The 14,457-nt window shown below is 42.6% G+C and overlaps 2 protein-coding genes and 1 long non-coding RNA gene across 8 annotated transcripts in view; 2 read left to right on the top strand and 1 right to left on the bottom strand.

The window, feature by feature from the left end:
- The window catches only part of LONRF1 (LON peptidase N-terminal domain and ring finger 1), a 213,769-nt gene that overhangs the window by 102,039 nt on the left and 97,273 nt on the right, over nt 1–14,457 (top strand). The window lies entirely within an intron of this gene.
- Nucleotides 942–14,457, bottom strand: part of CRACD (capping protein inhibiting regulator of actin dynamics) — a 116,080-nt gene continuing 102,564 nt past the window's right edge. For 4 of the 6 annotated variants that reach the window (XM_083457964.1, XM_083457963.1, XM_083457965.1 and 1 more), the window contains 3 exons: nt 13,359–13,549; nt 9,465–9,642; nt 942–5,102 (listed from right to left, as the gene is read on the bottom strand). In XM_083457964.1, the coding sequence (XP_083314090.1) occupies nt 4,942–5,102; nt 9,465–9,642; nt 13,359–13,549 (530 nt within the window). In that variant the 3' untranslated portion in view covers nt 942–4,941. The remainder of the gene's footprint in view (nt 5,103–9,464; nt 9,643–13,358; nt 13,550–14,457) is intronic. The other 2 variants (XR_014515335.1, XR_014515336.1) reach the window with 1 other exon arrangement.
- LOC310657430 overlaps nt 7,484–14,457 on the top strand; it is a 74,611-nt gene continuing 67,637 nt past the window's right edge. Inside the window, exon 1 of the long non-coding RNA XR_014501777.1 lies at nt 7,484–7,570. This is a non-coding gene — a long non-coding RNA (uncharacterized lncRNA). The remainder of the gene's footprint in view (nt 7,571–14,457) is intronic.

Raw genomic sequence — 14,457 nt, 5'->3', positions numbered from 1 at the left:
GAAGGGGCACTGCACCTTCTCTCTCTCTGTGCAGCGGCCCCTCCTTCATAGGAAAGGTGCTGCGCAGAGAGGGAGAAGGCGCAGCGCCCTTCAGCGAAGCTGGAGAAGGAACAGAAGGGTCTCCTTCTGTTCCTCCTCCGGCTTCGCATGACAGGCGCATTGCTCAAGGGGCGCTGCGCCTTCTCTCTCTCTCTGCGCAGCGCCTCTCCTTCACAGGAGAGATGCTGCGCAGAGAGAGAGAAGGCGCAGCGCCCTTCAGCGAAGCTGGAGAAGGAACAGAAGGAGACCCTTCTGTTCCTCCTCCGGCTTCCAGGACCGGCACGTCGCGGCGGAGCCTGCATTCACTCCATAGGACGCACACACATTTCCCCTTCGTTTTTGGAGGGGAAAAAGTGCGTCCTATAGAGCGAAAAATACGGTAACTTAATCCGAGCTTCCTGACATAACAGAGTTCTCTTGACGTCAAGTTACCTTGTGTACTTTACATAAAAATATTTTAATAGCCATGGTCATCACTGGCTAATATATTAAAATGTACTGACCATGGTTGTGTTAGATGCCATACTATATTTTATGAGGGCACTTTAGAATGTGGAATAATTTTGATCCCCGCAAAAGCCAGCATATAATATTTAAGAAAGAGAGTCATTTGAAGTTATGGATTTGCTAATACAAAGCATTTCGAAAACATGGCTTGAGCATTTTGAGAGCAGCATCAACCCCCAACACTGATGGCGTGATAGAAAAGTACTGTACTGAATATTGCAGGAATGGATGAGCTGATAGGGTTCAAGGGTTCACTGTTTAACTTTTTATCATATATTGCAATACGATATATGTGCGGGGATAAGTGTCCCACCAAGACAAGGATTGCTGTTTGCACAACAGGACGTCCTACCTCCTCTTCACCTTAAAACATAAATAAAAAGTACTTTCAAAGCTACATAAACACTTGTCTTTTTTTATTGAAATAGAACAAATTTTCCGTGATTAACCATTTACATTAAAATTTGACGATCAAAAACCAAAAAGAGAAATTGCACTAATATATCCCGTAGTCATAGATCATTTTACTTAGGTTTTATTGTTGGTAAAAACACATAATTAGATACCTATAGCAATTCAGGCTTTTCTTGGAAGATAAACCTGACATTTGTAACAAAAAGACAATGAATACGTACATCTTCTGATAACTTTCAGCAGATTATAATTTAATAGGAATTAAAATGACATTAGTATAAGAAACAATTGCACTTTAAAACATTTGAAAAATTAAAAAAGTACACAAAACAAAACCCCACAATTGTACATTTGTTCATAATTTTATACACCACTATATGAACAACAGAGGTTAAGCATCTGTAACCTCAGAAATAATATTTTGTTCCCAAACGTTAGTGATGCCCAACTCCTGTTGAAATCAATACAACATTTTTCATAACTGGCTTAAGCCCTATTAATTTCAACAGAACTTGGATATGATTAACTTCCTATAGCTTAAGTCTTTTGTATATAAGTTACTCCACCGCCACCAAAAGTTGAGACCATATTCTACATAGTGGTCAGATCAGTTTTTTTAAGTGTTTTGAATAAATGCCATGTTTGTTCAGTAGAAAGGCTGTGACAGAGCTTAAGCAAAGTAACACTTCATTGGTATTTAGTGCAAAATTTTCAAGTTGACTTTTACATGAAATGAAAATGTTGAAAATATAGGCTTCTAAAACGGTTTCCAAACCAATATTGTACATACCCCCAACTCTGATCCAGATACTGATTCATGAATGGAAATGGGTTTCCCCTTCCTATAAATGCAACAGAGTGCTGCTTTGGACACCCCCCTCCCCCATCAAATGACTGGGGAAATAAATATCTGCAGGGGCAGCACACCTTGCAGTGTAACCAATACATCAACTGATACCCTGATCATGTGTAAAGTAGAGTGAAGGGAAAGTGGGTTCCTCCCAACTTAAGTCCAGGTGTCCCTTACTGCCTACAGTATGCTCAGGGCTATCAATGCTGATGGTATTCCTGTTGAACAGGGGATACACAGCCTTCTGGTTTCCTTGGTTCTCTGGATCAGAGCCTCTGAATACTATTTTCGTACACTAGACCCCCTCATGCTTGAAAACACTTTGCTTCTGAAGCTTTTGAACTATTTACTCACTATACGCTCTATGCTAACAGTGTGTCTAGAATTATTTGGTAGGTCTTTCCCACCTCCCCTTTTATCATGCAAGTAGCACCTTTCCCCCTAAAATTATTATTCATCCCACCCAACTCTCCAGTTTTCAACTCCCACATTCCCCTTTCTTGCTCTCCTATTCCCAAATGGATTCGAGGAAACAAAGTTGTAATTGCAGTTTATGCAATTCCCAGTTTAAGCACTACTAGATTAAGTGTGCTTTAAAAACATTTTCTGCCACCAGCAAGAGGCTTCTGCGCCAATCAAGGCAGGCCTGTACTTCCTTTGTATACAGGCTGTACTATGTGCTACTTATCCCAACATTCAGCAGGAGCTCTTCCTGGTGTCAGCAGGTTAACTCTCTCTAAAATAAAGGAGGGTCACCAGTAAGTTTTGCATGAGATGGACATCCACAAACAGACTTTTCCCACCATGTCCCTGCTGGCCAGAAGGAGCCCCATCTGTGCTTGTATTACGTAGGTATATGGGTTTGTGCCATGGGTTAATCAAAAAGCCTCAACATACCTGTTACATTGGTTGAAATCTTTGCCGCTTAAGTGGAAGCATATGAGCTGTTTTCAATTCTTCAAGTAACTGGCTCTTTATGAACTTGATTCCCACGAAATCCTAAAGGCTGCTTTTGCTTTAAACATACGTAACAATCCTGAAATTGATGGGTTATTTAGGAACGCTTATGGTTTGAATTTAAATATGAAACCAAAAACAACACTGATAGCCCAATAACCACATGGACATCGCTTCGTGTAGCAGCTACATAACTGCCAAAACCCCTTTGTGCTTGCAATTTTACAAAAACACAACTGACCTTTTGTTTCCTCTGTAGGATGCCTATTCATTTAACAGCATCTGCTGCCTTAAAAATGTACTCTGGAGCAGAACTGCAGTTCTCAAAATGTTCCTTGGATTAATTATTGAGTTCTTCCATTATTCTGGCAAAACAAATGTGGTACTATGAGGGATCCTGTTGAATTAGCCATTAGTTAATCAAAATGCACCTTTGCCTCTTATGAACAAAAGGGGCTTTAAAAATCTAACTAGTTTTATGTGGAATAGTTAGAAGACCCCATTTGCTGTAGAATCCACAAACCAGGCAAACTGAAGTTCTGTTTAAACCAGTTCGTATCTACTGGAACAATCTGAATTCCATACCTTGTAGACCTATTTGGTGATCCTTGAATTTGAAGCAATTTTAAAAGTAACCATAAAAACACATCACTGTTTCCTCCACATTTTAGAGATAAAAAGATTTAAAGGGGAATAAGACTTACATGCAAAGAAATTACACTTATCCCTGCAATGTTCTTTAGCCAGATTTACAATCTGAAGTCTGTTCTACGACTTCCTGTACCGAGTATCTAACAGTAACTACATATTTTTAAAACATGCCATTAACAAAAGTGCTGAAGTCATGTTCTGCCAGCGTAACATGCAGATATGCCGGCACAGATGTTGAAAATCAAAGTGCTAATTAAGTACAGAAAACAATTATTTTCCTGAGAATATGCAATCTAAGGTCCATAAGAATGAAGTCCAAACAGTCTAGTTCCTGCAGTTCAGAAATTCTCCATTTTCTCCATTTTCACAAAGCTGGAATCATGTCTCCTTTTGTTCCTAATATGCAGCCATTTAGGCATAGGGATAGTTACTGGCTAAGTGGGTTTTTGTATAATATTTAAATTATGTATAATTTGAAAGATTAGTGTTTGTGGTCGTCCTGCCTTCACATGTGCTTTTAATCCTATTTTTATCTGTGCCGTGCGACCAATCACTGAAAGATGGAGGTGTATAGCTTATTACCATATATTACCAGTATAGCTTACTTCTGCAGTGAAAATATTGTCATGGATTTTGCATGAGAGCTTCTGCATTGTTTGGAGAACCATTGCAGGAAAATGCATATTTGATGCCACCCTGTTTCAGCATGTTAATTATTTATATATATTTCCAGTTAGAAGCAGCTGATAAAGGCAATTTTTGTCACAATTAAGCTTTTTAAAACAAAATATTGAATTTGTGAAAATACCTTGATGGGTTCTCATTACAGGAGAGCAAACTCCATTAATAGCTCCAAACTGAGAGATGCTACTATATTGCAAATTCCACGGTAGGACTGGGTGTATCGGTGCTTTTATCAGTCACAAATTGAACTTAATTATTTTAAATTCATCCATAAATTATTTGCAACATTAAGAAAAGGTAACCATAGTATACTCTCTTTACTACTACTAAGGCAGGTCTTCCAGAATCCTGTAGAGATTTATAAATTTATCAGTAAATGGTATTACTTTCTCCATTCAAAAGTGGAAACAACATGTGCATTACATTCATTTTAGCAGCTTAAGTGGCTGGGATATCTGCTTTGCAGCAACATATAAAAAAAAACACACACAAATTGAAATCCATACCATCAAAGCCAAAATTCAGGAACATTTCGGCACCGATCCTTAAAGTGATATGAACCCCTAACACATAACGTCCATATGCTTTCACGAGAGATGAAACTTGAGCTTTGTGCCTAAACCTCTATTCCATAGTCCCTAGATTTTCGATGCAAAAGATTCTAAAATGTAGGTGAAATCTGCAGTGAGCCAGGAAAAATGGGTAAAACTGTTAAAAATGTTATTCATCCTTCAGGATATGCACTTATTTTTGTCCCAGTTGGTTCTGTCATGTGAAAATACAAATAAAGAGGAGAGAGCAATTAATAAACAACAGAAAAAGAGCAAAACCAGTATCGTTTACTTAATGATTTGGGGACAGTCACTCCAGGCTTTTGCTTTCCTCTTGGCTAAGGCCAGCCAGGCAGGCTCTGTCGACACCGGATTAGCTTCTGGCGTGGAGAATCTCTTGGTGACTTCTTTAGTCAAGGGTGACGGTGGAAGAGAATCTGAGATCTCCACTGTTAATGAAAACAAGGAAAAGATCCATCACTGCAAAGTAAAATGGCAGAAACCTACCAAAAACATTGTCATGTACATGTTCAGTGTGGTAGGAGAGCCATTTTAACAGGCAGGCAAGAAAGTTGGAGAGAGCAAAGATTTCACAGCAAAATTCAAAGGCCTGCCCAAGATTGAATTGGAAAAAGGGAGATATATTTGAAGTGCATTCTTATTCCTTTTTTTAATAAGTCACAACAGCCAGAGTTATAGGTATTTCTGAGGAATAACCACTCCCTCCTCCATGGTGCCCTAGCTATGGGTTTCTTCCATTTTATACTGTATTTTATAAAATGTTCAGTGTTATCACTGGGGAAGGTAAACTGAGCCTGCCTCAATCTAGACTTTGTCTTTACTGTTGGTTAGTAAATTCTGACTCTTTAAGTGAAAACCAAGTCCTTCCTCTGGAAAAGGAAGGACTTTGTGGCAATTGAGAAGAAGTTCCATGTCTGTTGAGTCCTGTTTCAGGCTTCTCTTAAACTTTAGGAGTTGTTGTGTAAGAAAATAAAAGTTAATTGTTCACATCTTCCTCGACTCAAGTGTAACATTAAGTCAAAGCAGAATCCAACAATTTCAGCTTTTGGAACAATACCCGATGATCAAGCAGCCCTGCGTTCAGAGCACATGCACCCACACATATGCACACTAACTACATAAATTGGTGTGTACAAGGGAATCAAAGCAGTAGATTGCTACAAAATCCTAAAATCGGGGAAAATAATTTTGAAGCATTTCTCCATCACCTGTCCTCTGCATGGCCACAACAATGCATAAGTTTTAATTCATCTGAAGCTGCAGAAGCGTTCATCATTGGAAGCTGAATTTATAGCTGTAGACAGCATAAAGGGATTCGAACCATTCACCCTACTTTCTCATCTAAGTTTGTTGGGCATGAATTCTTTCAAAAAACATTACACTCCTAAGGAGAGGACTGCCTACCTTGCTGACATGCTATACTAATGAAAAGTTTTCTACTTATATTTGTTAATGGTTATTTTAGGGCTGGTATACTAAGTCAGTGTTGGAAACAAAATTAGTTGATTGGAGTTGAACTTATTCTCCAGGTTCAGACATGACAAACCACAGGAGGACTTTTTTTGAATCAGGCAGGGATTGTGCAGGAAGGGGGAGTGTTGTATCCACCCAGGACGGAGAGAGACATTCATGATTAAATCATGCTTAAGACAAACTGTGGCAAATCGTGACTTACGTTTTGTTTTTGTCTAATGTTCCCCTGAAAGGTGGGGAGTGAACCATGGGAAATGGAGACTTAATGTTACATGCCGTATATGATCAACTGTATCATTAGGAAGCAAGAATTGGGGTGGGGGGGTATTGAAAAATATTTTTAAATGCTTTGGAAAATTGTTCACAGTACACTGGGACATCTCTTGAGATTGTGTAACCAAATCTTGCATGTTGTTTCTGGAGATCAGGGAGCAGGTTTTCATCTCTATCTGTATATTGTTGGCTGCCATTTTGAATTAAGATGACAGACTGAACCTTTGAAAATTGCACTGGTGTTTTTTGGTGCCTTAGAATTCCCATGCAATGCCAGATATACGGCAGTTAGTAAACAGTAAATAACACAAAACAAAACAGAATTTCCTGAGGAACTTTACTTCCTGCACAGATTATCTCTCCGTTTCATCATAATCTCTTCAAAAGACGTCTGTAACCTTGAAAAACAAAACCTTTGGAAAGATACAGCATGCTTTTGGGAGAAACCATAATTAGTCTTGCATTTCTCTGACCTATTTTTTTACCAGTAGGAATTCTAAGCCTGCCGAAGCTGACTCCTTTTGACTCTTTAACGTTTGAGAGATTGGTAGACTTCAAAAGCTTTTATAGCAGGGCTGAAATATTTCCTCTAACCCTAACCCTAACCCTAACCCGCTGAATGAGCTTTACATGCAAATACTCCAAAATACGTTGGTTTTCAAACAATATTCTGAGCTTCGGGGGTAGTAAGTATATAATTATAAGGACGCAAGTAGGGTGAGGCAGGTGGCTGGAAGAGTGGGGAACGGAGAGAGGCACTGGTACTGGGTGACATCCTTCCTTGTAAAAGCAGCTGCCTCCAAGATGAGAGGCATTTTCATAAGGACTAGGTCCCACTGAGTCTGCTGACCATCAGTCTGCGTGGCTGTAACTCTTCAGCGCACTCCCCAAACTAGTCCCCATTGCATTGGTGATGGAAAAGTGGCAATCTAAGGCCAGCCTGCCAGGGATGGGTGTGGGTGTGTGCTGTCAGCAAGGAAACACCAAAAGGGATTGGCTATTTGGTGTCTTTGGTACGCGGGTGGCGCTGTGGGTTAAACCAGAGAGCCTAGGACTTGCCGATCAGAAGGTCGGCGGTTCGAATCCCCGTGACAGGGTGAGCTCCTGTTGCTCAGTCCCTGCTCCTGCCAACCTAGCAGTTCGAAAGCACGTCAAAGTGCGGGTAGATAAATAGGTACCGCTCCGGCGGGAAGGTAAACAGCGTGGATGGGTGTGGGTGTGTGCTGTCAGCGAGGAAACACCAAAAGGGATTGGCTATTTGGGTTGTGTCTTTGGAGTGTGATGAGGGCTCACCCCCTTTTATTGTATTCTCAGGCATGGTATGATGAAGTTTGCCCTTCTTGTCCTGTTGTTTCGTAGCATTTTATTTATAGCATTTAGAATACACCGCACAGACTCAAAACCTGACAAGTCATCAGCGCAGCAAAAATGCAAAAATATTCACATTAACAATTCATCCACCCATCTTTACTCTGCATAAGCCGTGGCAACAAAAGGAGATACAGTACCAGGTTTCAGTTAGGCAGTCTCAACTGTCTGCATGTGGAAGCAATCTCTGCTCTTCCTCACAAAGGAAACTGAAGATGTACACACAAATTAATGATACAAGGAGCAATCTGCATGAGAAACCAGGTTTCCCTGTCTGGATTGCTCCTACCTCAAGTACAAGGAGTCGATGTGGAATGAGGGTGTGTGTGAGAACGCCATACATTCAGCTTGTGGAGTAGTCCATTCTCTCCTTGATTTAGAGTTCCCTGGAAAAAAACTGCAACCCTCCCAGATCTATCTCCCTTTTGGAAAGAACACAGAATCCCTCCTTCCCAACTTTTGCCACTCATCTTGAAACAGGATCTAATTGGTTTCCCACAACGTTATTATCCTGAGAAAAGTTCTAAGCATTATAAGTTGTTGATCTCAAAACCAACAGCCATGGTATCAGCCAGAGCTCAACCCTAGAATAGATGAGGGAAGGGCAGAATAAAAGTGCTTCTTTTATCTCCTCCGCAAAAATAAATGGTTTCCAAAGCTATGGCTCTATCGTGTGATCAAGGATTGCAATAGTAAATAATATGGTGTACATAAAATTTTACTCCCCCTTGCCACCCTTGTGTGTTATCCTACCATGAAATAAAATTCATTGCCCCTCTTGTTTCTATCAGCTAATCAGCCTGCAGGTTTTAAAGGCACAGTTTAAGAGTCACACAAAAGAAGCAGTAATTAGGCAGTATAATCTAGGAACTTAATGGTTTCGGTGCGCTAGAGGGAACAACGTATTTATTATACTAGCGCATTATTCATTAGTATAACAGCTTTCTCAGCCATCTGCCAGCATTATATCCAGGCACGTACCTATCAAAGGCCATATTTTCAAGAGGAATTTGCTAATTCCAAAAGGAGAAAGGCAGAATTTCCCTTTCTTTCTTTTTCCAAACCATGAGCAGTAAGCAGCCTATTCAAACCAAGCTGTAAAATCTGAATTCATCCAGTTTGTCAATAAATGGGTATTCAGCTCCACGGGTGTTGAGTAGAAATGACAAGAAAACTAAGCACAATATTCACCCAACCTCCATCTAGTCACACACCGAGGCCACAACTCCCACTAAGGCGTATTAGTAATTGGAGGTTAGCTGAGTATGGTAAGATTTGCCTCCAGGTGACAAGATGAGAAAATGTGTGTGAATCAGAGCAGTAGTTCTTCCAGGCTGCTGGTAATGTGCAACGTATGAGTAACCTAGGCATGCTAGTAATGAATAAATGATTTTATTTTTTTGTGAGCTAGTTAGCTACGAGCACCCTCAATGTTCAGGTCAGGTCAGCAAAGCTATGGAACTTGCTCCATTTGAAAGTGTTGGTTTTCTGAAGCACTGAGCCTCAAAAGCCCATGACACCATGCTGAGAAACAAGCCAGAAAATAAAATTTTCTCTTCAAATATAGTATGGGGGAGCAGAGGACATAGCATGAGTCAACAGGGGAGCCATTCAGAGATCACAAAAACGTCAAGATTGTCAATAACATCAATAACTGTGACAAAAAAACAACATACCTGTCACAGATGTAGGGAGAGTGTTGGATTTTTTAAGCTGTTCTCTGCGTTCAAACCTTGACAGAGGAGTCTCAGCTTTCTTCTCTTCCTGGGCTGCAGGTCTAGGCAGGGTACTAGTTCTGCTGTTGCTGCTGCTGCTGCTGCTGCTTTTAGTATCTGTCTGATTGCTGATACTGGCCTAAGCGCAAAGAACAACAACAAAAAAAAACACATTACATTTATAATATTTCATTATAACATAATAATAATAGTACAGTGGTGCCTCGCAAGACGAAAAGAATCCGTTCCGCGAGTCTCTTCGTCTTGCGGTTTTGTCGTCTTGCGAAGCAAGCCCATTAGCGGATTAGCGCTATTAGCGCGATTAGCAGTTTAAGGGCTATTAACGGCTATTAAAGGCTTAAGGGATTAGCGGATTAGCTGCTAAAAGGCTATTAGCAGCTTAGCGCTTTAGAAAAAGGGGTTGGGGAGCGGAAAAAAACCTCAAGAATCGCAAGACATTTTCGTCTTGCGAAGCAAGCCCATAGAGAAATTCGTCCTGCGAAGCACCTCTGAAAACGGAAAACCCTTTCGTCTTGCGGGTTTTCCGTCTTGCGAGGCATTCGTCTTGCGGGGCACCACTGTATATTTACAGTACAATCTTATACACTTGTAGCCCCACTGAGTTCAGACTACCACATAAGTGGGTTGTAAGACTGCAGCTTTGGTAATCATAGAATTGCAGCCTAGATGAATTAGCACTCACCTAGGAATAAGCCCCAGACCAGGGGTACACAACCTAAGGCCCAGGGGCCAGATGCGGCCCAATCACCTCAATTTGGCCCGCGAACCTAAGGCCCAGGGGCCGGATGCGGCCCAATCACCTCAATCCGGCCCGCGGACGGTCCAGGAATCAGCGTGCTTTTACATGAGTAGAATGTGTCCTTTTATTTAAAATGCATCTCTGGGTTATTTGTGGGGCATAGGAATTCATTCATTCCCCCCCTCCAAAATATAGTCCGGCCCACCACATGGTCTGAGGGATGGTGGACCGACCCACGGCTGAAAAAGGTTGCTGACCCCTGCACCAGACTGACAGGCAAATGAACCAATAATGCGACAATGTCATTTCCTCCAATTTTCTCATTTGTCCAATTGTAAGTTTTGTTCTCCATCTTTCCGCATTAGTTTGTGTGTGTTTTTATTTTTATTTTTAAAAAAACCCCTCATGAAAATTCATCAGCTTTCTAGTGTGAATTTCTCCTAAAATACATACTTTTGCAAGGCAGTTTCATGTTATATAGAAATGTATGCTATATACACCCCCACAAATGTATATAATTTCACTAATATGCATTCCCCAAGCATACTTAATCCCCAATAGAATGCATTTCTGTCCACATTACATGGCACTGCCAAATTCAGAGAAGTGGCGAATTTCGAAGGGCGGTGGCTGAAAAGTGAAAACAAAGTAGGCTTGCCTTTGCCAGGTGTACCAAATTGAATTATTCCCTCATATTTCTGCTTCTGAGTAAACAGCATAGATTGCATTACATACTTCATTACAGCGTTCACATGGTTAGTGTCAGACTATGACCTGGGAGACCAGGGTTCAAACTTGGCCATGAAGCTCACTGAGTGACCTTGAGCCAATCACTGCCTCTCAGTCCAACCTACCTCACATGGCTGTTGTGGGAATTAAATGAGGAAGGGAAGAACTATGTATGACACCTTGAGGTGGTAAGGCAGCAAACAAGACAAAATAATGTAAGCCACCAGAATGGCCATAAAAAGCTGAAAACTGCAGCAGAGCAAACCAAGCACAGACACAAACTTCCTCTGTCCTCACATGCTTGGCTTTCAGGGTTGCAAGAGATAGCTGCATGTTTCCTAAGGTATGGAAAGGACGCAGGTGGTGCTCTGGGTTAAACCAGAGAGCCTAGGACTTGCCGATCAGAAGGTTGGCGGTTCAAATCCCTGCGATGGGGTGAGCTCCCGTTGCTCAGTCCCTGCTCCTGCCAACCTAGCAGTTTGAAAGCATGTCAAAGTGCAAGTAGATAAATAGGAACCGCTCCGGCGGAAAGGTAAACGGTGTTTCCGTGCGCTGCTCTGGTTCGCCAGAAGCGGCTTAGTCATGCTGGCCACATGACCCGGAAGCTGTACGCCGGCTCCCTCGGCCTGTAAAGCAAGACGAGCGCCGCAACCCCAGAGTCGGCCACGACTGGACCTAAGGGTCAGGGGTCCCTTTACCTTTACCTTTAAGGTATGGGAAGTGCTGCAGCTCCACTTCCCTCCTAACTGTCCAGTTCCTTTCGGTTTGGCTGCACCCTGCATTTGGACTGACCCCAGATTACTATATTTTCCCATGTATCAGACCACCCCTATTTTGGGGGACTCCAAATAAAGAAAATGGGGGGAGACTGCACAGAGTTGTTGAGCTTTTTCTGGGGGGGATTGCCGAATTTCGCTCATCCGCCTGACCAACACTGCCAACCGCCCGCATCACCACCAGCAGCTGCCAAGGTAAAGGTACCCCTGCCCGTATGGGCCAGTCTTGCCAGACTCTAGGGTTGTGCGCTCATCTCACTCTATAGGCCGGGAGCCAGGGCTGTCCGCAGACACTTCCGGGTCACGTGGCCAGCGTGACAAGCTGCATCTGGCGAGCCAGCGCAGCACACGAACGCCGTTTACCTTCCCGTTGGTAAGCGGTCCCTATTTATCTACTTGCACCCGGAGGTGCTTTCGAACTGCTAGGTTGGCAGACGCTGGGACCGAACGACGGGAGAGCACCCCGCCGCGGGGATTCGAACCACCGACCATACGATCAGCAAGTCCTAGGCGCTGAGGTTTTACCCACAGCGCCACCCGCGTCCCACACAGCTGCCAATCGCCCACCCAATTGCCGCAGTGACAGCAAGTCAACAGCAGGCTTTGCCACAGCCACCAATCACCCGCCCACTCGCTGCTGACACTCTTCTGCTCGCGGCTGGAACCTATCGCACGTCCCCCCTCTGCACTACCTATGTATTAGACAACCCCCCTTTCTTAAAATTCTTTTAGAATTAAAAAACATTGTCTTGTACATGGGAAATTATGGCATTTACCAGAGGGCTGTGTCACATGTGGGATGGAGGGAGGGAGGGATGAGAGCAGTGTGAATTCCAGCGGGAAAAGGAAAAAGTTTAAGGTTTCCAGGACGTGATAACACAAAAGGTTCTCTTGAGATAATTTCACTTATGGACAGAAGGAGCTGTGTGCTGCTGTTGGGGAGGCCTGCAGTGAGGTGTGAACAGCAGACTTCGGCATGAACCCTTGGCTTCTTTGGGAACAGTTGGCCAGCAAAATTGGAGGGGGGGGGGACAAGCAGCCAAGTTCTGCTTGAGAGAAGGTGCCAATAACACAAATCCACATGCTGTCTGTGGGAGAGGGTGCATGTACATAAGGAAAGGTGGAAAAAACCGGGGGAAGGAAGGCTTGCAATTTTTTGCCGGCTCCCATTTAGCGTTGAAGTCACAAATGGTTGCTTACCAACAGGAAACGGATATCTGCTCTCTATGTGTGGACATACTGCTCTTATTCTTTCACCAACTCCTCAATGAGTATCGTGCAATATGGAAAAGGTTGCATTCTCTCTCCAAACCACAGTACAGGCTTAGAAATGAGGTCTCCAAGATTCTTCTGGTCTCTCAACAGTCCAGTTCTACTACGAATGAAGAATGGTCATGACCACGACAAAACTACGTATTTCCCCACTGTCTTTACTAGCCAAAGCTTACATAATTTCTAAAATCTGAAGGCAGCTAGTGAGAAAAAAAATCAAAATATTTCATACCATCAGGGATCATTCTTTTGGATTTGTCAGATCTGCTGTTGCTCTTTAAAGGAAGAAAAAAATCACCTGCAGATTTATGTACTTACATTTTCTTTAGCAAGTTTCTCAGCTTGCTTTGCCTCCCGGGCTTGTCTCCTTTCCTCTCTGGTCGCCTGCTGCTCTCGAAAGCCCTTCTGCTTTTGCAGAGCCAACGTAATCCAGAGCGGCTGTGCGGTTTCAACTTTTTCAATCAGCTTGGAGCCGTCTATGGAATGTCTGCTCTGAAGAACTGGCCTTTCTAGAAGAACACAGCGCACAAGGGTTTCAATTTGTATGACAGAGACAGAGATGCATGCAAGATATCCAAGAGGAATATCTCACCCAGTATTCACTAAGTATGGCTTAGTGTGGTGCAGCGGTCAGAGGGTTGGAGTAGCACTGTGGAGACCAAGGTTCAAATTCCCACTGCTGTAACATTTCTTTTTAGGGGAGTCAATAACTTCCTAATGATCCCTAGCACGGAGTTCGCCTTTCCCCCTGCCGAACACAGGGTCAATATTTTCATTGAGCTATTTGCCATGACCCCAAAATCCCTTTCCTAGCAAGTCACTGTGCCGGCTCAGACCCCATCAGTGTATCCACCACTAAGCAGCTGATAGCTCAGTCAGTAAAGAGTGAGACACTTAAATCTCTGGGTTCTGGGTTCAAGCCCCACACTGGGCAAAATATTTCTGCGCTACAGGGGGTGGACCAGATGACCCTCATTGTCCCTTCCAACTCTACAATTTTATGATCCCACAATTCTATTATCTATTATCTTTTTAAAAAAGTAGTAAACAGATGATCTCACAGCATAGCTATCCTCTCCTCTCTCACCTTCAACATTTGCTGAAAGCCAAATCAAGTTAGGCTCCAGTGAGCCTTTTATCCCTTTCTCCTTCACTGTGAGCTTAGCTCCATACTTCTAGAAAACATTTGGGTGAGACTTCAGCAGCGCCAACTTTTTCAACAATTTTGTTAACAAGATCTTTGCATCCTTAGATCTCGGTGCAAGCTGTCCTAGAAATGTCAAAACTTGTTTTATCTGTAACCATCTATTGAGCACTAACACCTCCGTCTATTTCTAGAAAGCGCGGGGGTTCAATTTTGGAGCTATTTGACATGTTATTTTGGTATATTTGGGCAAACTTTCAAGCTTGCAAATGG

This window comes from Podarcis tiliguerta, assembly GCF_965153285.1.
Source record: "Podarcis tiliguerta genome assembly, chromosome: 9".
In the NCBI taxonomy this organism is placed as follows: domain Eukaryota; kingdom Metazoa; phylum Chordata; class Lepidosauria; order Squamata; family Lacertidae; genus Podarcis; species Podarcis tiliguerta.
The sequence above is the reverse complement of the archived record's forward strand: the minus strand, read 5'-3'. Positions and strand labels throughout refer to the sequence as shown.